Below are 27,044 nucleotides of genomic sequence, written 5' to 3'. Positions count from 1 at the left end.
GCATTTTAGGTCTAATGAGTTTAGGTTCCTAGGATTACGTGGCCTCCTGGGGGTTCTGGGAGAACTGATTGACCATGTCAGGTCTAATCCATCTCGTACCCTTCTTAATAATGGCCAAGACTTGTTTGATGCTTGTAATAATGTTTTAATAAATCAAAACAGCCCCACACAAAACGTCCTGATCCCGGCATCTATGTAACATCGCAAAAAATGTCAGACTCTGCCAGATCCCTGTCTGGAAACAACATGTGTAGAATTCCGTGTGGTTATTGTCTGCACGCTTACTACCACAGCTGTAGGGGGTACAGGGCTGGCAGTCAGACCTGAGGGGGGCCAATGGTCCCTTTGCACACAGGAGGTATTATAAATGATACTTGGGGACCTTAGTACTGATTTTGCACTGGGGCCTAGAGGCTTGATTGTACACCACTGGTGTAACTATAGGGGATGTGGTTGCACCCAGGCCCATAAGGCCTCTCTTCTCCATATAGGGAGCCCTGTACTATGAATAAAGCATTATAGTTGGGGGCCCTGTTACAGGTTTTACATTGAGGTCCAGGAGCTTCAAGTTACGCCTCTGTGTTAAGAGAAGTTGGGGAGCCCCAAGATAAACTTTTGCACCTGGGCCCATGAGCCTTTAACTACGCCCCTGCCATACACTACCTTATGTTAATCATGAAGGCAATTATTTAGTCGCAGTAGGGTAGCTAAAGGGGATACAGTAGTCATAGTCACGGCTGGGCTCTTACTATCAGCAGGGGCCATAGTTCCCTGTTAAAAACACTAGCAGTATGTGTGTCAGACACAAATGGCAGGAATTGCACTACTATGCTATACTTCGGACATCCTTCAATTAATACAAATAACCAAACACTAAATTTCATATGTGTAGTCAGAGGCCATTCTAAAGGATGTTAAAGGGGAACTCCATCCACAAATAAAAGTTCAGTTTTGAATGTATAGCCCTCAATCTACCTGGTCTATGGGGCTGGGATTAGAGGGGTTAAAACAGTGAGATAGCTTTTAGGGCCCATTTATACAGGCATATTTTCTGTCTGTGTCTTGTCAGTATTTTTAACTGATGGAACACAGGCAACCTTCTAAAGGAGGCATGTTGTCTGGTAACTGGGCAACCCCTTCAAGTATTTTACCTATAGCTTTGCAGCAGCTTCTTTCTTCCAAAAAAACAGCGCCACAGCTGTCTACAGGTTGTCTATGGTATTGCAATACAATTTTTGCCCATGGATACGTGTGAGGAACGTTTGCAAAATGTAGAGAAGTCACAAATTTCTGCAAAAATTTCTGCAAAAATTCTGCTTTCGAGAAAAGTGAGCGGGGCCTTCTCGGGCGGAGCAACACCTTTATGTATAATTGATGCCGGAAACCAGTGTAAATTATAACAGAAATCTATGCCAGTTCCTATCTGGTGCAGGTGTTGAGGTGCGACTAATAGATGAAAAGGCGTGCGCCTCTTCATATATTAGTTGTATTACGCGCCGTCGGAACGAAACAAATGGTGCAAAGTCCTAATAAATGTCCCCCATGCACGAGTCGCAATCCTTTCCTACATTGACCTCCTAATTCTTGCTGTTGTAAAATCCCCAGCCCTGATAGATCTTCCACAGGGCGTCGCGCTTCAGGACACGTACGCTTTTTTTGCCAGCACGTTTTAAATCTCCATGAATAAGTAAAGTGTTTATGCTGTATACTTAATACAGACGGCACACATGAAATATTCATGCAAATCCATCATGAAAAATTCAGGATCATGTGGAATATTTGTATGGATCGCAGCGGATGCGCGCAGCCGCACATCCTGCGGAGTTACTATGGACGGCCGTGTTATTTGCGATTACAAGGTCGCACATGGATTTTTTGTCTTGTACATTGGATTGTAGGACCTGCATTCATTGCTCTTTACAATGTTATCGGCGCCAGATGTTCTGCTTCACGGATCCTGAAAGCAGATGACTCAGTATGTCGGTACTTCAGGATATGTGCTGATTGGAGTACTCTGACGGTGCGTTCACACGGGCGCCGCTTCCATTTTTTTAGTGACTATGAGTAAACAGATGGGCGTGTTTTTGTCCTGCTTTACAGCCGTGAAAATTACAGCTGCATACCAGGACAAAACGAAACCATTGCTTTCAATGGTTTCGTTTTCACTAGCGGTTTTCTCGTGCGGCATTACTACGCGCAAGAAAAGATAGGACCTGCCCTATTTCTCACATGTAGCTTGCAAGTATGATATTGGTCCGAGTTTTGTATTCGCTCATGCGAATGCACCCTAAGGACTCATGCACACGAAAGTAACTAGGGCTGAAACAGAGGAGCGTGATACGCCGAATTTATGCACGCGAAAATCGCATGCCCAGAACGCGGAAAATAGAACCTATTGATTTCAATGGGTTAATTCTCCCTTTTTTCTTTACGTCTGTTGTTTTCACGGGCGCACACCTTTTTCTGCGCATACTACGCAGTAAATGGATCCCGTTGCTTTAAATGGGTTCATTCACAGGTGCGTATTTTTCACGCAATTTTCGGTCGCGTGTACAGCATAGCATGTCCTATTTTGGTGCATATTACACACAGAAACAGCCCATTGAAATCAATGGGTTTCCGTAATTGTGCAGTAAACGCACCGGAAACCTGCGTATTCCCTTCGTATCTATGCAGGAAATAGATGGGATTTCTTGTAGTTTTTATTACGCACATAAATACGCAACATATTTACATGGCGATAGGCAGATATACGCAGGGAATATGCATGTTCCAGTCCGTGTATGCGCTACGTATTCACGGACCACAATACGCAATATGGCCCTGTGAGTGAGCCCTAAGGCCGTATTTACATGGCCGAATTCCCTGTGTGGATTTTATGCATCGCAAGATGTACAAAACTCACACGAATATAGAATTGATCATTTGAAGTACAACCACGCAGGTCTTGTGCCCATGTGCCTGAACCCTAAATCCCAGTGTTCCTATGACAACACTAAACGTAAAACAGCAGAAGCGTCCTCTTATATTAGGCCCTACATACAACCTCAGGCCTCATTCATCGTCCCCAGCCTTGTTGTTGCTTATAGCAACCAATCAGAGCTCAGCTTTCATTTCTAAAACTGTTTTGGAAAACTGGAAGCTGCACTGTGATTGGTTGCCATGCGCAACAGTTATGATAAATGAGCCCTAACGGACTACATGTAGGAAAGCCGTGCATGCTACCCGCCATCTCTAACTTTCGGGACATAGTTTACATGCAGGGACCCCATTGGACATATCTAACAAGGCGGCGTATAACGCAGACACCCCACCGCCACCATCTCTACACTTTCCATATACTACGTTTATGTTTGTTCTTGTGTTTTACAATATCCTTCATTACATAGGGCCGCCAAGCAGCGCCGTAAGGGGGACCGCATCGTGATCGAGTGCCAGGAGCAGGCATACTGGCTGGTGAGCAAACCATCGGTAAGTCCATTCCCGTTAGGACCGGACCGTGCGGATGGTTAGCGGTTCTCTGAAATAAAGCTGATTGAAAAGAACATCTAGTTCTATGTGTCCGTGCCTCGTCTTGTAAGAGCGCAGTCCCTGCAAGCGGGGTCCCAGATATATCGGCTCTCAGGGCCCGTCCTGCTACAGGTATATTAGAGCAGACCTCTCATCAATAAACTTTATTTATAATGTCCAAGAGAACACCTGAAGGGCTCAGTCACGGGCATTTTGAAGCACAAATTTTTTGTGTGCATAACTGATGAGTTCAAAAATCCCCGTGACCGAAGCGGGCGTCACAGTGGATAAACCGCACCTAGCAGCGTTTATCCGCTCAAAAAGAGCGCTGCCCGCTATCCCCTGCTGTGGTTGTGACAGCTGCAGCAGGGGATTTCTTGGATGTGAATCACATCCAGATTCATTCATGAATAGCTAAGCACTATCTGTAATTGGCTGAGCGCTCAGCCAATAGCTAAGCGCTAGCTGTTATTGGCTGAGCGCTCAGCCAATCAGCACAGCCCTTTCAGGAGGTGGGGATTTTTAAATCCCCGCCTGCTGAAAGTTCTGGATAGCAGTGTCGGGGAGCCAGCCGGAGGATGCGTCTGAGCGGCGGAGAGGTGAGTAATTTTTTTCTCTTTTTTTAACCAGTTAATGATGATTTTTCAGGGAAGGGCTTATATTTCAAGCCCTTCCCTGAAAATCATACTGCAGGGCTTGCCACAAACCACTACTTTCAATGGGATCGGCAGCAGCGCCGATACCATTGAAAGCAATGGGATAGCATGCTGCACTTCTGCCACAGCTGTCACAGCTGTGGCAGAAGTCCGTGGTATTCTCCCTATGTTTTCAATGGGGCTAGCGCTGCTGCCGCTGGCCCCATTGTAAACACTGGCGATGTTCCAGTGATTTTCCAGCGTTTTTCTTGCGCTGCGAGGTGAGTATTTTCACTTGCTCTAGCAGCGCAAGATAGAAAAAAACGCCAGTGGGTGTCCACCCTTAGGGTGCCCACCCATTAGCGTTTTTTTACTGCGGAATTCGCAGCATTTTTTTTTTTCTGCAGGGGTCTTTGGGCTATGGGACATGCAAAGCTAAAATCGCGATCGCGCAAAATCGCGATATCGCGGTAAATCGCGATTTTGCGCGATCGCGATTTTTACATTACAAGTCCCATAGACCCCCTGCAGAAAAAAAAACCTGCGAATTTCGCAGTGAAAAAAAACGCCAGTGGGTGGGCACCCTTAGGGCGCCCACCCACTGGCGATTTTTTTCCCTGCGAAATTCGCAGCATTTTTTTCTCTGCAGGGGTCTATGGGACTTGTAATGTTTAAATCGCGATCGCGCAAAATCGCAATTTACCGCGAAATCGCGATTTTGCGCGATCGCGATTTTAATATTACAAGTCCCATAGACCCCTGCAGAGAAAAAAATGCTGCGAATTTCGCAGGGAAAAAAAATCGCCAGTGGGTGGGCGCCCTTACACTGAGAGAGGCAGAGAGCAGTAATAAAGTGTGTGACGGCATCTGGTGTGCAGAAGGAAAAGATCTTTATTCCTCTGTCATGCAGTCTTTAGACCGCAGCAGTCTCTGTTCAGCACCTACTAGACTACTGACCCTGCGGAGACAGCATATATACCATATATATGGAGAGCACTGCTGACATTGCTTCTTTCAGAGACGAGACAGCAACACAGAGCGATTCTTGTTATTTTGCTTCTAAATTTCTCAAGACATACTAAAGATCATGACTCAAAAACTGCCTCCACCCATAGAGAACGTGGGTGCTGGGTGACATAAGGCGCTGCGCTTATCTCTATACTGGTGCCACAGCTGGAGGCAGTGAGATCCCAGGAGCGAGGGGCCGATCATCCTTAGCACCTACGCAGCATAGCGGAGGTCCATGCTGGTCTCCATGGGTGATCAGTGGTAGTCACCTGCAGGCTGTGAGGCCTGTTGCTAGGCAACAGCTCAACCTTATTCAGGTGCTATTTAATAAATGAAGCATTCTAAAGGAATCCCTAATTAATTTCTTTCTGTGGTCTTCTGTTAATTTCTTATACACTCTTTGTAAGAAACACTCCCACCCCTAGAAGAAGTTGTCATTTTCAGCATGCAGTTACATCTCACTCAGATATACAAATGCTGAGAGTTGTGGTGTGATTAGATGAATTGTCTTGTTACCTGAGGCCCTACAAGTGGTTCCCCCTTGGCCTATAAAAGGCTCTCGGAGGCTCTTAGTGTATAGTGACCTCTTCTTCCGCTTGTGTAGAGTTTGTTAACCATTAGACGCCTCTACGACACACAGAAGACGCCTGCCTGTATCACATCTTGTATCCAAGTTAAAGGAGACCCAACAGGGTACTAGAGCCTCCATGCCTGCCCATATCACATCTTGTATCCAAGCTAGAGGCGGTACAACAGAGTATTAGAGCCTCTGTGCCTGCCCATATCACATCTTGTATCCAAGCTAGAGCTGGTACAACAGGGTACTAGAGCCTACATGCCTGCCTGTATCACATCTTGTATCCAAGCTAGAGGCGGTACAACAGGGTACTAGAGCCTCCATGCCCACCTGTATCACATCTTGTATCCAAGCTAGAGGCGGTACAACAGGGTATTAGAGCCTCCGTGCCTGCCCATATCACATCTTGTATCCAAGCTAGAGGCAGTGTGGTACAACAGGCTACTAAAGCCTCCATGCCCCCCGTATCACATCTTCTATCCAATCTAAAAGTGGTACAACAGGGTACCCTAGCCTCCATGCCTGCCTTTATCACATCTCGTATCCAAGCTAGAGGTGGTACAGCAGGGTACTGGAGTCTCAATGTCCGCCTGTATCACATCTTGTATCCAAGCTAGAGGTGGTAGAACAGGGTACTAGAGCCTCCATGCCTGCCCATATCACATCTTTTATCCAAGCTACGGGCGGTACAACAAGGTACTGGAGCCTCCATGCCCGTCCACATCACATCTTTTATCCAAGTTAGAGGAGGTACAACAGGATACTGAAGCCTCCATGCCTCCCCATATCACATCTTGTATCCAAGCTAGAGGTGGTACAGCAGGGTACTGGAGTCTCAATGTCCGCCTGTATCACATCTTGTATCCAAGCTAGAGGTGGTAGAACAGGGTACTAGAGCCTCCATGCCTGCCCATATCACATCTTGTATCCAAGCTAAAGGTGGTAAAACAGGGTGCTACAGCCTCCATGCCTGCCTGTATCGCATCTTCTATGCAAGCTAGAGGTGGTACAACAGGGTACTAGAGCCTCCATGCCTGCCTGTATCGCATCTTCTATGCAAGCTAGAGGTGGTACAGCAGGGTACTAGAGCCTCCATGCCTGCCTGTATCACATCTCGTTTTCAAGCTAGAGGTGGTACAACAGGGTACTAGAGCCTCCATGTCCACCCTTATCACATCTTGTATCCAAGCTAGAGGTGGTACAGCAGGGTACTGGAGTCTCAATGTCCGCCTGTATCACATCTTGTATCCAAGCTAGAGGTGGTAGAACAGGGTACTAGAGCCTCCATGCCTGCCCATATCACATCTTGTATCCAAGCTAAAGGTGGTAAAACAGGGTGCTACAGCCTCCATGCCTGCCTGTATCGCATCTTCTATGCAAGCTAGAGGTGGTACAACAGGGTACTAGAGCCTCCATGCCTGCCTGTATCGCATCTTCTATGCAAGCTAGAGGTGGTACAGCAGGGTACTAGAGCCTCCATGCCTGCCTGTATCACATCTCGTTTCCAAGCTAGAGGTGGTACAACAAGGTACTAGAGCCTCCATGCCTGCCCATATCACATCTTGTATCCAAGCTAAAGGTGGTAAAACAGGGTACTACAGCCTCAATGCCCCCCGTATTACATCTGCTATCCTGGGGCCTCGTGTGCCGCAGAATGTTAAACTCCTGCTTATGACCTGAAGGTTCAATCCCCGCAAAGTTCAGGTAGCCGGCTCAAGGTTGACTCAGCCTTCCATCCTTCCAAGGTCGGTAAATGAATGTTAAATAAATTACTTGAAAGCAGGAATAAGTTAGGGCTATACAAATAACAAGTCCCTTTCTCTTGTGTCCAAGCTAGAGGTGGTACAACAGCGTACTAGAGCCTCCACGCCTGTCTATATCAGATTTTGTATCTAAGCTAGAAGCGGTACAACAGGGTACGAGTGCCTCCATGCCTGTCCATATCACATCTTGTATGCAAGCTAGAGCTGGTACAACAGGGTATTAGAGCCTCTGTGCCTGCCCATATCACATCTTGTATCCAAGATAGAGCTGGTACAACAGGGTACTAAAGCCTCCATGCCCCCCATATCACATGTATCCAAGCTAGAGGGGGTAGAGCAGGGTACTGGAATCTCGGTGTCCGCTTGTATCACATCTTGTATCCAAGTTAGAGGTGGTAGAACAGGGTACTAGAGCCTCCATGCCCGCCCATATCACATCTTGTATCCAAGCTAAAGGTGGTACAACAGGGTACTACAGCCTCCATGCCTGCCTGTATCGCATCTTCTATGCAAGCTAGAGGCGGTACAACAGGGTACTAGAGCCTCCATGCCTGCCTGTATCACATCTTGTATCCCAGCTAGAGTTGGTACAACAGGGTACAAGAGCCTCCATGCCTGCCTGTATCACATCTTGTATCCCAGCTAGAGTTGGTACAACAGGGTACAAGAGCCTCCCTACAAGGGGGTCTCCACAATAAAAGATCCTTTTCTCTGATATTGTAACCACTTATATCAACGTTACAGTGATGTAATGATACTGGTAGATCATCACCCATCTTTGCGTGTCAATCTGCCACATTTCTGGTCTGGGAAAAGATGAGTTGACCCTCCGAGACAGATGGTTAAGTGTACTTCCTGTCAAGCAGAGTTCATCAATAGTCATTTACCCTCCATTCACACCTTTGCCAGAGGGGGTCTTTGGTACCACTTGCTCTTTCTGGGACTAGCAAGGAAACCCTTGGGTGAGATGTTAGGGAAGTTACAAGGGGGTGCCAATTGGTATATGTCCCAACCATTTATCTCCCATCCTGTGCAGGATCCAAGGAAATAAGTCCACCCTGCTGTCTGCCCCGGGTGCCGTACATCCAAAGTTGGTGACTGTCGGACCCGTAAACCCCGTTATTCGAGTCAGCTACTATCACACATAGAGAGTTTAATTCAATTCCGACAACTCCTTTTAGAGGGGGGATTGTTTTTGACAATGAGAAAGGAGCCTAAATCGACTTTCTAGTTCTGGTACAAAGCAGCAAGTTGTGAGTCATTGCTGCCGCGTCCCCACATCTGTCCCACTCAGGAGGCTCTCGTGCGCTCCTCCCACGCTCCTCTTTCATCGTATGTTCTGATCATCCAGACCACAATATTTGCATGTCTGATCTAGGGAAAAGCACAGGGGTGAGCGAAAAATCAATGCCGGAGCTTTCATGCCCCGTGTCACCCCCTTTTCTCATCTTTAGCACAGTTGTAAGTATTAAAGCCCAAGGTTTGTGTGAGCGGGGTATAATTAGATGTGTACTATTTCACTTCCACCCGTGTTATAGCGCACTGCTGGCATTTTTTTTATTACACTAAATATAGCCTTGCTTCTTGGCTCGTGTTCAAACATAAAATTAATGTAAGCAAACGACTCCTAACGGGAGCAATGCGAAGATTTGGGATAAGATTTAAAGGGGTTTTCCGGGACACAAAATAAAAGTTAAAAGGGCTTAAAATTAACAAAAAATGAATACTCGCCTATCCCGGCGGCTCCCCGTCCAGCGCTGCAGCTTTTTACTTGTATCGTAACCCCCCATTTAAAGGACAGGTTATCAATAGTTGATTGGCTAGGATACGCCACACAACTGATCAGGCGCCTGCTATCTGCTCCACAACACACAGGGCACAGAGTAGAAGCTGATCGCTCCGATCCCTGTCTTGTGGTCAGCGCTGGTTATTGCAGGTGCCGCTCCTATGAAATTCAATGAGATCTGTGCCTGCAATTACCAGCACTGACCACTACACAGGGATCGGAGCTACGTGCTTTTGCTCCATACTCTGTGTGTTGTGGAGCTGACAGCAGGTGCCAAAACAGCTGATCTGTCCGTTTTCCAAGCAGTGGACTCCAGACGATCAACTATTGAGGACCTACACTAATAATAGGTCATCAATAGCACTTACTTGGAACACCCCTTTAAAAGGTTGTCCTACGAGAACAACTCATTCTCTATCCACATAGTAGGGGACAACTTGCTGAACAGTGGGGGTCAAACCGCTGGGATCCCCACTGATCCTGAGACCAGTTTCAATGGCAGTCGAATGTGTGCACCACTGCTCCATTCATGTTAATGGGACTGCCAGAGATTACCGACTTGAAGCCCTCTGTTATCTTTGGTAGTCCCACTGAAATGAATGGAACTGAGATGCACATGTTTGACCGCCGCTGCCTTCATTGTGAAATTCTCTGGACCCCGTTCACAAGATCGTGGGGGTCCCAGTGGTTGGACTCCTGATCGGCAGATCAGCAAGTTATCCCCTGTCCTATAGATAGGGGATACATTGTTTTTGTTGGAAAATCCCTTTAAGACTCCAGAGCTTCAGAAAGCACCATGTTATAACAATTATTAATAGCAAAATATTAAAGCCACTATCTAGGCCCCTCCCCTTTATTGAAGCTCCTCCCCTCAGTCTATATCTTTTTGGAGTCCTTGCTGCTGGCACTTTATTACCAATCTGTTCTTGCTGTAATAGAAATAAGCTCTCTGTGTGCTGACTTAATGCTGAGTGTGTGCTTATGTAAAGTAATCTGAACAAACAGAGCTGTAGTGTAAAGCATGGAGGACAGAAATTGTTTTTTTTGTTTAATATGCATGGGATTAAAAAAGTTGCAAACCTGTTATTGTTAGGTCCAAGAATTGCAATTCTTGATTTTATATATGGGCAACTCCTTTAACCAGGGACAGCCTATTTAAAGGGATTGTACAGGATTAGAAAAAGATGGCTACTTTTTTTTTACAAAAAAGTGCCTTGTCTGTGGTTTATGTGTTAGAGGCCCAAAAGAAAAAAAGAAACACGCACCAGCGCTCAGGGGTGAACTTGAAGAGGAGGTTAATAGAAACACTGATGATTAGGGAAATGCACTTCACAGGGGGTGGTTACATCACTCGGTCTAAGATTGCCTGTCAAACAATAACGTTCTGGTTCTGGATATCACACAGGGAGTTTCACTTGTGGATACAGCCATGCGTTTATTGTACTAACGTAGTGCTATGTGGCAGGGCTATAGTACAGTTCCCTCCTTAATCCAGCTTAATAAAGAAGGCAGTAATATTATGGTCCTGCCTCCTTTACTACATCATGATAAAATGTCACCAGTGGGTGGTGCTGCAACACAGATTCAGGATATGATGCAGCAGAAGGAGTTACAAAACTACGCAATATTTATTGTAGAGCAGTATAATGCAAAGAAGTAATGTATTAACAACAAGCAGGTTAACTTGTACTGTAGATGTACTTAACGCTGACTGTGGGTAACTAAATCCTAGGATTATGTGAAATAACAGTAATGCAGGAAACAGTATCAGTAGTGCTGTAAGGAGATCAGTCCTGTATAATAGAAATACTAATCACATAATATACTACACAGTTCACCTTGAAAGGAGGTTAACACTCCACTTACAAAAAAGAGGAAATCAAGAATGCAAGTTGAATAAACTCCAGTAACTGTTAATAAAGTCTCAGGCGCAACTATCGGTAGCGACCATGCTATTGTGTACAAATGTCTTTGTCATTGGTTGCAGCCGTCTGCTAGCTAACTTTCTAGTCTCTAGTGTTGGCACACCTATCTGTTGGAGGCCGGCCCCACTTCCGGTTGTGATGCATGAGAATTACCACCTGGACTGACCCCAGCTTCCTCAGGTTAGGAGAGTAACTCCACTGCATCGTTCCAGCTGCTCCTGGTCACAGTCCAGATGTCTTCAGCAGGTTGTGGCTATAACACGGCTACTTTCTCCCTTTAGCAAGCAGTCTCTGGGTTATTTGGCCAGCGCTTTCTCTGTGCTCTCACAACACCCCTCTCACATCCAAGGGGCGAGGCTTCTTTTGCCCTTTTTTCAGTCTTTCTCTAGCAACAGCTCCTCTGCAGACTGTTGCACTTCTCTGACAGCAGCTCCCAGCAGCACCTACACTAACTATCACAGTCTCTGCTGCTCTCTCCTGCATTTCACAGCAGCACCTCAGCTCTACACAGTCTCGGCACTCTGCTGAAGCTCCAAGATAGTTCACAGCGCTGCATCATTCTGGTGCTTTATGCACCTACTGTCGAGCACCTATTTTAAGGCCACTCTTTTCCTCTCCACTTAGCCCTGCCCTGTCTGACAAGAGGGTGGAGCTTAGTATATCCAAAGTATCGTCAAAGCCATTGCAAGCCACTATGGTAAGAGGGGAGAGTGCAGCATTGCTCCTCCTCTTACACAAGACCGGTTGGAACCTTGGATTAGGATCACAGTGCTCTCCTCTGCGGAGGTCTCCTGGTGGATGGGGTGTTTTGATGTGAATTGATTCAAGACAGTTTGGGACTGTAGGCGTGACAGGGTGTCATTTTTGACACATCCGTCACACAGGGTAAGTCCCAAGTTTTTTGTTACCCTATTGGTATATTTAGTGTTTACTTTTATGTCAGAGTCCTGTCCTTTACTAAATGTTGGTGTCACGATCAGGTGCAGGTTTGGAGCCTCTTGTTACTACGGATCAGTAGCATGGTCAGGAGAAAACCAGAGGTCAGTACACGGGTAGTATCGGTTGTGGTACAGAGGAGCAGACAATTAGCGTAGTCAGGGGAAGCCACAAGTCTATCCATTTGCAGTATTGAAGAGCTGGCAGGTGGTGGAGCTTCACTACAATCTTGGGGGGGGTCACAATAACTATGCAAGGATGGGAGGTGATAGGCCAGGTTATATAGGGTGTGCAATCAGGGAAACAGGATGGAGCAATCAAGGAAACTGAGACTGGATAAGAGCAAGGAACAAGGGTTAGCAGGGGAGCTTGTCAGAGGGCTGGATAGCTCAACAGGTAGCTGCTGCCTAGAATACAAGAGCTCCTGGGTTTGAGCCTTGACAATTGGATTTTCACCATTTAAATATGGTATTGCAGGTCAGCCCAATTCACTTCAGTCAAGCTGAGCTACTATACTACACACAACCCAGGGACAGGTGTAGCACTGTTAATGGATGAAAGCAGTCATCTTTTCCTAATTCTGTGGGGAATTTTCCTAATTTAAAGGGAACTTGTCATGTCCCTAATTGTCCACAAGCTGCAGGCATTACGTTATAGTGACAGGGGTCAGAAATGCTATATTTTCTCCTTCGAGAGAGCACCTAGACGGTGAGTGAGGAGACTAAAAAGTTCATTCTTGCTCCTTTGGGTAATATGCAAAAAAGGGAGATGGAATAAAACCTCCACAGTGCCACCTATTGGAAGGCAGCATTCCTTCAAGCCAAACTTAGACTCTTTATACAAGCCTTGTAACAATGACTGGGAATTAAAAGCAAAGCCAGACTCCATGCACAGACAGCTGTTTCAGGGTATTTGCCCTTCACCAGTATACCGTAGGAGTCTGGCTTTGCAAGTGAGAGGCCTGGGATGGGGGTCAGAAACGCTATCTTTTCTCCTTAGGGAGAGCACCTAGACGGTGAGTGAAGAGACTCAAAAGGCTATGCATGCTCCTCTGGCTTTGCTTTTAATGATTGACAGCTCTCTTCATATTACTGAGCTTAAGGAGAGCCCTCGGTCAGTGGCCGGGGTGGGAGAAGGCACATTGAGTAGTAGATATATGAATATTAATGAGTCGCACCGGACTCCTCTCTGCCCAGCGCTGCACACTATCAAACATACTTTTTTTCAAAGCTATTGGACCGATCCGTATAAGTGACAGACTGCTACATCAGCGCCTCAATCAGGGTGTCTGTCACAATACTGTAGTCCTCGCACCCTGGGGATTATTATGGACCTGACAGGTGCCCTTTAAGTACTACTAGGACTAAATATTTGGCACTACAGACTATTGATGTTCCTGATCTTTTGCTGTATATTTCAGCCAGGATGCCTAAACGTGATGGAGCGAGGGCCGGAGAGAGGAAACTGCTACACAGGAAGAATGCCGCTGGTGAGTTTATTTGTTTTAGTTGTTTGGATGACTTTTGACTTTTCAGATTCTAAAACTCGCAAGAAAAATAACAAGCGTCAGAGATTCTTGTGCCTAGAGCATAAAACACAGGTTGGGATCAGCGGTGGAGGTTTATGTGAAGATATTTAAAGGGAGTCTGTCAGCTGGAACTCGCTGTCCAAACTGTAGGCATAGCGTTATTGAGCAGGAGGAACTGAACAGATTGTATATAGTTTTATGGGGAAGGATTCAGTGTAAATCACTTTGCATTAGCTACTAATGGGCTAATCAGACCATTAGTAGCTAACTAGCTTCATTTGCATGTATTTAGAGAACAGAGGGTGGTCTGTTCTCTAAATACATCACTATTGTTCTCCAGCTGGACAGCAGCTGAAAGAATGTTATCAGCACTGCCCATGGAGAACTCAGAGTGCGGTCCATCTTATCAGGGACATCTGATTTTAAGCTGAGCTGAACTTAGCGATGGACAAAAAGTGCACAGTAAGTGCAGGATGGACACACATTTACAAGCAGCGATTATAGCTCAAAAGATGGCTTTTGAGCAAATTTTGAGTGATATAGTCGTTGTGCCTTCAGCCTGTCTCAACAGTATTCTCTAAATGTATGATATAGATGACCATTTCTGTGAGCATCATTTAGCTCTGTATTATTAAAGCGAGGCATCATTACCGTATGCCCTAACAATCATATCATGGTATCATTATCCATGGACCAAATGGATGTCTCTTATGGGTCAATGGCCATAATTGATGGCATCAACAAATCCATGCTACATAGCTTGTCCCATTGTTTGCTTTAAAAAAACATAATCGCAAAGAAGAATTGTTTTACATTCCCACGACCGCAGGAAAAAGCACAAATCACGTAATTCACATATAATCAGGCATAAATAGAGATGAGCAAGCATACTCGCTAAGGGCAATTACTCTCGCGAGCATTGTCCTTAGCGAGTACCTGCCCGCTCAGAAGAAAAGATTCGGGTGCCGGCGGGGGGCAGGGAGCGGCGAGGGAGGGCAGAGAGGAACGGAGGGGAGATCTCTCTCTCCCTCTCTCTCCCCCGCTCCCTCCTGCTCACTCCCGCAACTCACCGCTCCCCCGCGCCGGCAGCCGAATCTTTTCTTCCGAGCGGGCAGGTACTCCCTAAGGGCAATGCTCGCTCGAGTAATTGCCCTTAGCGAGTATGCTCGCTCATCTCTATATTGATCCATGCATCAAAGAACATTAAAGCTTGGTAGATGTAAATGCTATTCATGCATGTTAATATATATTGATCCATTGGTAAGCTTAGCATCTAGGGTCTCTGACGCGAAGAAATGAAACATCAAACTATAGCATATTGCTGTCTTCCCAACTCGAATAATCTCTATGTATGATGAAATCTCGGGGACCCTACAAGAAGAAATGAAAAAAGAGAATTAAAAAACAACTAAAAACAAGGGAGGTACAAGATGTAATGCAGCAGACCTATATAAATGGTAAAGTATTGTGCTCTAAATTAGGACCATTAGGTGCCAATGTATCAAGATTATAAACCCACTGTAATTCCTTACATTTGAGCATCCTTACCCTGTATCCTCCTCTGATGTTACTTGGAACATGGTCTATGACCTTGGCTGATGGAATGATTCATGGATACAAAATGTTGCGGTACCAGAAACTCCTGTTTCTTGGTTCATATAATGATTTCTGGCTAACAATCCATGATCTGACCTTCATCGTTGTCTCGACCACAAGGACAAACGATCACATATATCACATAGGAAGACCTACAGAGTGGTCTCTCAGGCGGAAAATCCCCCCCCCCCACCTATGTGGATGAGAGAATCTGTCTCCTTTTAGGAGGTTATTGCAACACGAGCAATTCATACACAGAACATTACCATTTCTGATCTGTACTTGTCTCGATAGGCCACCCTGTCTAGGAGGCCTTGGATATGATCTGACCAACTTATTCCTCAGGTTTTCACCGTGTCTGTACGCCATAATAGGTGTCTCCCTAAAATTCATCTATCTTTGGACAGTTCTTGCCAAGTAGAGGCCAGTATCTCCTCCAAATACCAGCAATCCTCCTACTTAATGGGCCATAGGTAGATACAAATGGTATCCGGGGAGACTTATTGCTCTTGTCCTTTAGTGTTAGGAGATCAACGCGGGTGATCTCTAACGCCTTAGTGGAGGCACGGGGCAGCGTCCGCTGAGCAGATCCACAGCTGAGGAGACAGCGGAAGTAGAGATGGTCACTTGTCATGATGGCTTTACCGTCCCCTCCCCTGTTTCTGGGTAGCACAAGGCCCGTTAACATTGCCACAGGGGGAGGTCACGGGAAATAGACAGGGATGGTAACTGGGCAAAGTTACCTGAAAGTCTTTAGTTGTCACAGGTGACTCTACCGTTCCTTTCCTTTGGTGGGACTCTTCTTTGGGAGTAAACAGAGCCCACACAAAGTAGTACTTTTCTGGACACACTGGAAACGGTTGATGATGTCCACTGTGCTGGACAACATAGAATACAATCCGACGGTAGAATTGGCAAAGCAGCAGTGGAGGTACACGGGGCATCCATACAAAGTCCACCGTCCAGTTATCCGTGTTTTACTTTCTCTCCCGGACTCAATGATCTCAACACTGGCTTGCGCACAATAACTCACTGAACACTTGCATACAAATGACTACTTCTCTCTCAGTACCCATCATTAGCACTGAGAACGCCTTAGATTATATCTGCGGAGGCAGAACATCCAGCAATCTCTCGGCGTCCTCCATCTTCTCCACACACAGACTGAAGGTGTCTGTGTGCAGGCAAACTCTCCTTCCTAACTAGCCACTATACACCTTGCAACTCTTCTCACTCACATCCTGCAAACACATATATAAAGCACGGTCACATGACTAACAAATGATACATTTCCAGACATACCCAGACAGTTAACCCTTGCAGTGCTGCAGACATGCAATACACCTAACACTGATTCATGCTACAAGCAAAACAAGGCCATTGCAAAGGCACAAGACAGACCTAGATCATTCAAGCACAATCTGGAACCTGTGCCTCGCATGACACGCTGGCGCTGGGCTGTGACGCGGATTCTCACAGTACTTCTGCAGTGCTCACTGCGGAAGTATCGCGGGACGGACGGCTAAAATTGACTGCAATGGAAGCCGTCCACACAATTTTCAGAACAGAATAGAACGTGCTGTGATTCTCCCCCACAAGTGGAAAATCGCAGTTGATTTCCGCTCGTGGGCAGAGGAGAATCGTTTAACACAGCATGTCTATGGACGGACATTGCTGCAGAATTCGCGGCGGGTGTCTGACCGTGAATTCCGCAGCGATAATCCGTCCGTGGGCATTCGGCCTAAATTTTTCACAAGCTGAATTCTAATAATATCATGATGAAATGTATACAGTTATTAGACCACTGAGAAGAGACCACACGGTCTTGAATCGCTTCGAGACCCCTTGCATGTGATTTACGGTATTTGTGTATAGGGAGACTACATCAAATGTCACTAATATGGTATTCTCAGATATAGTCCCATCATTTAACTTCATCAGGAAATCTCTTGTGTCCCTTATATACGATTTTGCATTCATTGCAAACTTCCTAAGTACCCGATCTAGAAACTGTGATGGATTATTAAAGAGGGAGCCCCTACTGGAGATAATGGGTATACCAGGCAGATCTATTAGACTTTTATGTATTTTGGATAACATATATGTACAAGTTGCAATAGGAAATGGTGTGTAAAGGAAGTAGTGCTATAGGCCTCTCCTAGATCATTGGAATTGATGCTATTTGTTGTTTCCTTTTCAGGGAATTAATGCCGATTATTACAAAAGGGAGGTAAGTACAATATGTTGCGTAATATTTTTTGACTTCTTTTAGTTGGAGGGTGGACAAGTAATAACTGAGGTGAGGGAACTGATCTTATAAGTAAGGAGTGTAAATAAATAATGACTATAGTCATGGTTCCTCACAAATTCCGGAAAATCATGCTATGTCTTATTTTCAGGGTATGTCTTATTTTCAGGGAAACAGGGTAGTTTTTAAAACCAGGAGCAGCCTTTCTATAGAATTGTTATTTGACTAACATATGACACAGTTATTGGGCACCATATCGTATGGCACTTATCATTAGGTAGTGCATGGTATGAGTATTTGTACACCACATGGGGGCACCCAACTAAAGGTACCGCAAAGGGCAACATTTAATGTAGGTCTACCCAGGTAGAAAAAGTTGATGTTCCACCTTGCACTCTTTATGGGTAGTCTCATCTCTTGCAACCCCAGAAGTTTGGCTTAAGTTTCGGAGACAAGAAGTAGCTGTCTGGCATCTCCCATTGTCAGTCATGTTACATATGTGGTGCTGCCTGTTGCTGTCACCTAGCGGCTCCTCCTCCAATGGCAATTGAAATAAAGCATTACATCATAGCACATAATAACATGGACAGAGAAAATAAAAGTTAACACTTCCAATTTATTTACTCCCATACTTGTTTTTGCTTTTTCTTCATACCAGCTGGATTACCTCCAAAAAGCCATGGCGCGTACAAGAGTGAAATCATCCATCTGTCTAGAAGGGTGAGCTACAGAACAGAAATCATAATGGGGGTCCCCTGCTGGTGCTGATTCATATCAAGGTACCTCTACACAGGACGACTGTCAGGCGAATAAGCGCCGACTACCGTCCCACGGACTACCACCTGACTATTGTGCCTGTTCTTACACAGGAGCAATGTTTGATCAAGTGAATGCAGGTGGAGCAGCCAGGTATTGTTCTGGCCCGCCAGCCTCCTTTCACAGGTAATAGGAATGGCTCAAACATTGAGTGGCTCCTGTTTACACGGTGGACACGGTTTAGATGAGCTAAACACCAAGCGACTCTGAGAAGTGACAGATTTCTCACTCAGTGTCCCGTCGGTGGCCTTGTGTATGTGGGACGATTAGCACCCGAATTTGCTGTTTCCATTGATAATTTGGGTAATCATCGCCCCGTGTAAAGGTACCTTTAGTAAAAACACCCCATATTTCAGAGTGTGAGGGCCTAGTTCTTATTTTCTGCTCTTGCCTACCCTTTGTAATAGCCATTAGAGGCGAAAATTAAAGGAGTTGCCCCATGAAAACAATTCATCCCCTATCCATGTTGATCGGTAGACTTCTGACCACTGGGAACCAGTTCTCTGGATCAGTAGATGTCCTCGCAGTCAGACTCACACCAATCAGCATATTATTCCCTATTGTTTCATGGAACAACCCCTTTAACAATGCAAAATCTACAAGTGCCCCCATCTACCATGGGCCATTTATAACATCGGTGTCTTCTTATGTGGCAGAGGGACTTTTAGGATCCCCCAGTCACCTCTGTACCCCTTTTGGCCTATCTCTATTGCAGTAACTCTCAGTCTGGTCTTCCTTGTGATTGGCACCATCCACTAGGAAAAGAGAAGGGACCAACATGATATGGTTTCTCCTTTTTCCTAGCAAGAATAGACTTTTTTGTGAAAACATACACTGTATGATTTTGAACCACTATAGAATATCCTATATTGGTCTCCATGTTCCTTCTTGGATTCTCCAGTCTCAGTACCTGGAGGAGAACCTAATATGTGTAGCGACTAGTTCCTCCCCGCTCCCGCGCCGCCCCCTGCCGGCCCCGAATCTTTTGGCACGAGCGGGCATGTACTCGAAAATGGCAATACTCGCTCGAGTATTTTGCCTTAACAAGTACGCTCGCTCATCTCTAGTAGCGACCCTCAAAGCCGAGAGACCATACTTGACCCTTTGGCCCTTGCACTATCGCCTGTTGATACCATTTGTATACTGCACTATCACTTACTCCAATCTAAGCACAAAAATACTTCTCAAGATGTTTTTACCCACTTGGAAACCAGCATCGGGAACACGGCTCAAAGACTTAAGCGAGAGGGATGTTCTTTAAGCAAATTCCATGCAGATCTACAGCAGTGAATGAACTTTGTTACTTCGCGGTTCATTCTTTTCCCATCTCTCATGTAGGTTTCTTAAGTTCAGCGAGCAATATCTCCCGCATGATCCCATTATGTCTGGCTGCCTTCCCAGTAACCCATGGATCACAGATGATGTCATGTACTGGACAACGACTGCTCTCATGTATGTATAAGACGGTAAATGAACTAAAAAATTACACATACGGTCCGAAATAAATTTTGACACCCCTTCTCGAATGCGGAGCCAGTCAAAAAGCTTGTAGCCAACTAGCAGTTTTTATATTCTTGCTTTTTGAACTTCTCCAAATGCTTCTAGGTCTTATTAATAGTCTTTCTCACTCAGGATGACTCACAGTTTATGATCCACCCTTGAAGATTTACAGAATGGTTCACATTCTGGGATCATCTAGCTGACTTGGTTGGTTCAGTACCTAACTGGTTAACAACATTCTAAGACGTTCTAAAGCAATAACGTAAAACTTGGTATAGCTAAAAGTTTGGGCTGTTCTCCAACTATGTCAGCTGGTAGGGTGGCTAAACTTTTGCGCATGCTATTTACTTTTTACCTACACAGTTTGACTTTTGCATCGAGCTCTGTTTTTCACACACATGTTACTATTACTTCCCAGGGTCCCAATGCCGACCAAACTCAGAGTAGAACGGTGGACTTTTAATTTTATGGAGCTCTTGAATGACCAACGGGGTCGGAAAGAGTTTTTGCAGTTCTTGGAGAAGGAATTTAGTGGTGAGCATCAGTCATAGCATTTCCTTGGTCATTCTGATAGAAAAGTTCTGATGACAGCTCAATATTTTTGTAAATCTTTGTTTCTAGCTGAAAATCTGTGTTTCTGGGAGGCGTGTGAGGAGTTACGATATGGGGAGCATTCTAAGATGGCGTCTACGGTGCAGTCCGTCTATGAGTAAGTCATCAGTGTACCAGATCCGTGTGTAAAGTCTTCCAGATGAATATACTGGACTGAAAGTGCTAAAACATTTGCGGTGGTACACTTGCCCATATAAGGGAAGAGTAGAAGGTTCTTGGAGCTTTTCTTCACTGCATCCATGACTAAAGGATGAAATAACTTGGTTCTTCAGACGTTGCCCATGTGCCAGGTTCTAATGCGCCTGAGACTAATTCCGGATGGTTACACACTCGTCAGATACCATTCCATGCAGAGTTAAGACACCAGAACATCGTAATTTCTTCCTTTAAAGGAAGAAAATCCAAAATACTATTTGGTCTCCATCGAAGTGGGACAACATACTGGCCAAACTATTCTATAAGAAGGTCCATACTAGGGCAAGTTTGGTTCTACAAATTACTCTTCGAGAGCTTCATCTGCTTTTAGGTAGGATTTCCAAAAAGGACATTACTCTGGCAAATCTTTTAACATCAAGCCACACCTCTAACCCCGCCCAGTTCTGTCTGTGCCCCCGCACAATAATAGTGCCCTCCTTTGTGTACTGCACAGTAATAGTGCCCCTTTGAGCCCTCTTAGTGTTGCAGGCAGTAATAGTGATTACAGTAATGATGATTCTATAGTGCCCCACACACACTAAGGATGCCCACCACAGTATGATGCCCCTAATACCCCTTGACAGTAGTGATAACCCCATGCAGTAAACATTCCTCCTTACTGCCCCCCGAAAAAGTACTTCCCCTACACAGTGAGATGCCTCCTTAGTGCCTCTTCAATGTAGTGATGCCCCCACACAGTAAAGATACTTTCTTAATGCCCCCACACAAAAAAGTGCCCCCGGTGACTCCTTCAGCATAGTATCGTGCCCACAGTGATGACCCCTTAGTGCCCTAACATTGAAAAAGTGCCCCAGTGAGATGTCACACAGTGAGATGCCTCCTTAGTGATGCCCCTACACAGTAAATATACCCTTTTAATGACTACACATAGAAAAAGTGCCCCCAGTAATGCCGCTCATACAGTCAAGATTCCCACTTAGTGCCCCTACACAGAAAATGTGCACCTAGCGATGGCCCCAGCATTGTATGGTGCTGACAATGATGCCCCCTTAATACCTTAACACAGAAAAGTTGCCCCGAGGGATGCCCTCTTAGTGCCTTTGCCCAAAGAAAGTGCTCCTAGTGCTGTCAGTGCCCCCATACCCTATAATGGCCAGAGTAGGCTTCTTACTTAAAGTAACAAACTGAACATTGACCTACCCCACTGTCACAGAGGAGATCATTCTGCAGGTTTCCTTTGGTGGTCTGTCAGTGTACTGTTTGTGGGTCAGCGGGCGTGAAGACATCATTGCATTGTGCCTGCAGAGCTGCAAACACCTTGGGGGGGAAAATGTTGGAACGGGGGGGGGGGGGGGGGGGGATATTTTCCTGTTTCACCATCACATTTAAGCAGATACAATTAAAATCAGGACGTTCAGCATATCTCCCAGGATGGTGGGTCAGACCCAAATTCCAGGATTGTGCTGCTGCCCCCTGGATGGCCGGGAGGCATGCAGCCTCAGAGTAAGTAGTTAGTATATGTCATTATGCCTCAGCAGTACCTGATTTTTGAGTTCCCTTTTTGCCCCTTCTTGTTCCCTAGGCATTTTTTGGCCCCCGGAGCAACTCGCTGGGTAAACATTGACAGCAAGACAATGGAGAAGACATTAGAAGGTATAAAGAATCCTCATCGTTATGTGTTAGATGATGCCCAAATGCATATCTACATGTTGATGAAAAAGGTGGGTTTTTCAAAAATTCACTGCTAGTGTTGCCTTAGACAGAGCTGGGATTTTCTGCATCTATCCACTGGTGCCCCCTACAGAAGCAACAGAATATTGCTAGCTGATTGTAATTAACGCAGGTGAATATTGAAGAGAGGGGGAGATGGGAAGATGTTCATTTAGGCAGAGTGGTCAAGAGAGATCCAAATTGGAAGGTTGGTCACCAAATATGCAGAGTTATCACCATAAGAGGACATTATTTATGCCTCGTTATCACTCATTTGGCACTTTGAGAGTCCGTTTAATTGGTGTGAGTTCCCTATGAGCAGTATGAACCTGTATGTCCACATTTTGGCTTCATGTTGTTTCTAGGTCCCATTCACTGAACTCAATCCACTGCTGGAGAGCGCTTACTGCATACAGATCTTTTATTGAGTACACTGTATATACAGTAAGCTTCCCCTAGTGGTGGCTGTGGGTAGTCCGAATGTTATAATTAAAGAGGTATTCCGGAGACTGGATTCAAGTTTTCACCCATCCATTGCATAGGTGAAAACTGACAGATCAGTACGGGTCCCACCACTAGGACTCCCACCGATCCCAAGAACAGTGGTCCCATTCCTTCATTCCTCCTCACTGCAGCTCACTGCACCCCCTACATTGAAGAAGAGATTGAATGGAGCAGCGGTTACACATGTACAGTTAGGGTCCATTCATTCTCAATGGGACTGCTGGAGATACCGAGTACCCAGCATTTAGCTGTTTCCGCCACCCCATTGAAATGAATGGAGTGGCAGCCACGCTGGCCTGGCCAGCGCTCCATTCACTCGGTGGGGGTGGGAGAAGCTACCTGGAATATGGAGGAACAAGGACCTTCAGATTCGGGATCGATGGAGGCTCCAGTGGTTGGACCTAACTGATCTATCAGTTTTCACCTATGCAGCGGATAGGTGAAAACTTGAAAAAATGTCTTGTCTGGACAAGAAAGGAAATTGACAATTCCGTCACTATGTGTCATAAACCAACTGCAACACAATATGGAGGACTGACAGACTAGTCTAACCTTGTCAATTCTGCTGTTACAGTAAATCCACTGTCTCCTTTCATCGTTTTCATGGTATGCTAATTAGCTTCAAACAATCTGATGGGCGGTTTTCTTGCTGACTTCATCCGGCCTCTTCACATACTGCGCTTGCACCACACTCCCGGATCAGTGCATGCGCAGTGACGTTTCTTGCTGTGTCCGCCAGGCTTACTGTGGACACAGCAAGAGACATCAATTTGGAGATGCCTTTCGGGCCAAATTAGCATACCGCAGGTGATTTAAGCCAGGGACCCCATGCCCTCTTAGGTTGCCTCTGTCTTAAGGCGCCTCATCTGGTGACAAGTTCCCTTTAAATTCTGTTCATTATACCGAGAGCGGATTTATGGCGTGTATGGCGCCGAGTAATAAGCTTTTTATGTCACTCTGCGGGGACTTCCAGAATTGACTCGTCTGATTGAAATGGCTGGTTATGAGCGATTGCTGCTTCATGAAATGATATAACGAGATTTTTCTAAAAGCGCCCCCCCCTGTGGTGTAACTATAATTACTTTACTGGAGGAGGGGGCTTTACTTCTGTTTTATCTGCAGTGCTGACGTACGGATCTGCACCTGTCTCTGGAGCGCAGGATTTATGTGCTATTCTCTCTGATTTAACACATTTTTTTTAATGATTTTTGCAATGTATACTGCTCACAAAAACTTAAGGGAACAGTTACATCTCATCAGTGCATCAGTAAAGCCCTTCAACGTGCATCCTGCCGTCATCGAGATTCAATGTGTAATATTACTGAGAAGAGAACAATGGCCGATGGTGGAGCCGCCAATTCTGGTGTTCTCTGCTGAATGCCATTTGAGCTGCCGGTGCTGGACTGTCAGCGTTAGTCCCGCCGCAGGATGTTGGACCCTCATGGAGTCTGTGTATGACAGCTGAGTCAGCAGAACTGGCAAGAATCCATCAGGAAGGAGAGGAACTGTCTCCATCTCCTTTTTGGGGTGTCTCGCTGTTCCTCTCCGCTGCTGCTGTTGTCACCTTCATTTGCACCAAAGCAGGTGAAACCGATTCCCCATCCCGCCCGCTTCCTCACGGGGCAGATTGATATCCCGGAGGTGGAAGTGATTTTTTTGGAGCATTGTATATCAGTACATATAAGGCTAGAGATACATGGCGGCATTACATATCCTGCAAAGCTCAGTAAAAATGCATCATAAGCACAACACAACCAAAATGTTTCCCTATGGGAATCGATCACAAGCAATCTTAGGGCTCTTTCACACGAGCGCATATCGGCCGCCGTTTTCACGGTTGGCCAATATACGCCACAATCTGATGCATTGGATTCCAATGGATCAGATCACATGGCCATATTCCCGCGTCATAAAAGTGTTCGGCCGGCCAATATGGCGCTGGGCGCTTTTATGTCAGGCCCAAAAGATAGTCCTGGCACTATCTTTTGGCGCAGAATATGTCGGCCACTGCATTGACCCCTATGCAAGCCAATGACAGCGGCCGGAGAAGGGAGGCGGTAGGGAGTTTAGCAGCGTGACTGCTAAACTCCCTCCCCCTTCTCACCTCCCTCTCCGGCTGTTTGCAATGGGAGGGGGCAAGAAGGGGGCAGAGCTACGCTCCCATTGCTGGCTGCGGACAAGGGGCGGGAGCTTAGCTTCGCCCCTGTTCAAGCCCCTACCATTGCAAACAGCCATAGGGGAGGAGAAAGAAGAGGAGCCGAGGAGGGAAAGGGCAACAGTATGGCGGCTTTGCAGCCTCGGCATATAAGTGCTGGGCCCATGCCATCTGTACGGGCGCACAAATGCTAGATTTGTGCTCCTGTTAACAAGTTTTTACTCCTCAGATCATAGCATATATAGTCCAGCTTTGAAAACGGCAGCCGATATACGCTCGTGTGAAAGAGCCCCGAGGAACATCCAAAAACTTTAGCCAGGTTGGACCTTTTGCAATGCTTGCAAGGACATGGAATGGTGCAATTTTACAGCCAACTTCTGGTACCCGTGTGAATATTTTTGGGGGAGTAATCAAGGGAGATTGCTGCAGGAAGGTCTAAGCTACAAGTACAAATTTGCCCGTTCTGTTTGTCTATCTATGGTGCTGCTCATTCTGTGCTTCCTGGTGCATGAATAGAATGCAACACTGCAGTACAGACTGACATTTTCACAGGCAGAGCAGTAGGAAAAAAGGCAAACTTTAACAGAACAATGCAGAGTTGTATGCCATTGTGGAAAGTGGCAGCGCCTTAGTGGCGGATTTCATTGTCTATCATGTCACCTCTAAAAATCTTTAAAAAAAGATATTCACGCTGGTAGTAAAACTGCGCCATTACTATATCTATATGGCGAAGCAGTGGTTGTAAAGATGCTGTAATAGTGCAACTTTACAGCCAACTTTTAGTACCAGTGGGAATATTCTTGCTTACTGCTTCCCCTTGTTAAAATGTCAGTCGCTTCTGCAGCGTTGCATTCTATTCACGCATCAGGAGGCTCATGATGAACAGTACCCTATATAGGCACAACATAGCTGGTGCATTTGTGATTGCAGGTTAGTCCCTCATGGAGTAATCTCACCTGCTACATACTGTTACAGTGATGCAGGTATATACACCAGCCATGCTGTACTTAGTGCCCCCTACGGTGGGAAAAACAGAAGGCGATGTGATTGATTTTCCTTCCTTTCAGGATTCATATCCTCGATACTTGAAGTCGGAAATGTACAAGAGTCTTCTTGGCCAAGCCTTCATCCCTCCTGAGACAAAGAAAGGGTTTGTAGCATGTCGCCATATTGTGCTCAGTGCATGAGGATTATAGGGTTGTCTTGTAGATTATTATAGGGTCCCACTCTGTGCATGCTCCACGGCTACCGATTATTATAGGGTCCCACTCTGTGCATGCTCCACGGCTACCGATTATTATAGGGTCCCACTCTGTGCATGCTCCACGGCTACCGATTATTATAGGGTCCCGCGCTGTGCATGTGCAGCGTCCAAGCCGAGGAGATGGCGGGGTAGATAAAGATCCTCTGAGAGTAGCTCGGGACCTGTCCAAGTTACTGCTGGGGGAGGTTACAGGGAAAGGGTAACTAGTGGTTACCTTACAGTTCTTTGTCACTCGTGATGCCACCGTTCTTTCCTCTGCGGTGAACCCTGAGATGGAAATAAAGTAGCCCAAAAACAGGGGTAACTTTCTGAGCAAACCGGGAACGGTTGGAAACGCCGGTAATAGTGTAGGCCCAGTACAGGCTTCAGACCATCCCTCGGCCTCTTCCATACTCTACCACATAGACCAGACAGTGTCTTTGTGGCTCACTCACAAGCTGACTGGAAAAGCTCCCTCAGACTTCTTTACAACCACATATATAAAACACAGTCACGTGACATACAACAAAATACATTTCTCAGACATAACCTAGACGTTAACCTATTCCGTGCTGTAGAGGTGCAATACACATCGAATGCATACAACATAGAAGACACTGACCATACCATTGTACAGGACAAACATCTAACATTTATAGAGGGGCCCTGCTAACTCTGGGCCACTACACATGTTCCATGGTTACCAATTAGGGTCCCAGTCCGGGCATGTCCCATGGTTACTGATTAGGGTCCTACGTTGTGCATATTCAACGGTTAACGATAATTATTATATGGTCCCACTTTGTGTATGTTCCATGGCTACCGATTATTGTAGG

General features: G+C 45.8%; 1 protein-coding gene across 1 annotated transcript in view; it reads left to right on the top strand.

Annotated features, from left to right (window-relative positions):
• RGS11 (regulator of G protein signaling 11) overlaps positions 1 to 27,044 on the top strand; it is a 124,013-nt gene that overhangs the window by 73,112 nt on the left and 23,857 nt on the right. The window contains exons 8-16 of the mRNA XM_066576694.1: positions 3,390 to 3,471; positions 13,561 to 13,629; positions 17,465 to 17,494; positions 18,171 to 18,232; positions 19,667 to 19,780; positions 20,247 to 20,362; positions 20,450 to 20,537; positions 22,179 to 22,317; positions 26,033 to 26,115. Coding sequence (XP_066432791.1) covers positions 3,390 to 3,471; positions 13,561 to 13,629; positions 17,465 to 17,494; positions 18,171 to 18,232; positions 19,667 to 19,780; positions 20,247 to 20,362; positions 20,450 to 20,537; positions 22,179 to 22,317; positions 26,033 to 26,115 — 783 coding nt within the window. The remainder of the gene's footprint in view (positions 1 to 3,389; positions 3,472 to 13,560; positions 13,630 to 17,464; positions 17,495 to 18,170; positions 18,233 to 19,666; positions 19,781 to 20,246; positions 20,363 to 20,449; positions 20,538 to 22,178; positions 22,318 to 26,032; positions 26,116 to 27,044) is intronic.

This window comes from Eleutherodactylus coqui, chromosome 8 (assembly GCF_035609145.1).
Source record: "Eleutherodactylus coqui strain aEleCoq1 chromosome 8, aEleCoq1.hap1, whole genome shotgun sequence".
Taxonomy (NCBI): Eukaryota; Metazoa; Chordata; class Amphibia; order Anura; family Eleutherodactylidae; genus Eleutherodactylus; species Eleutherodactylus coqui.
Note: the sequence above shows the minus strand (reverse complement) of the source record. Positions and strands in the feature narration are given on the sequence as shown.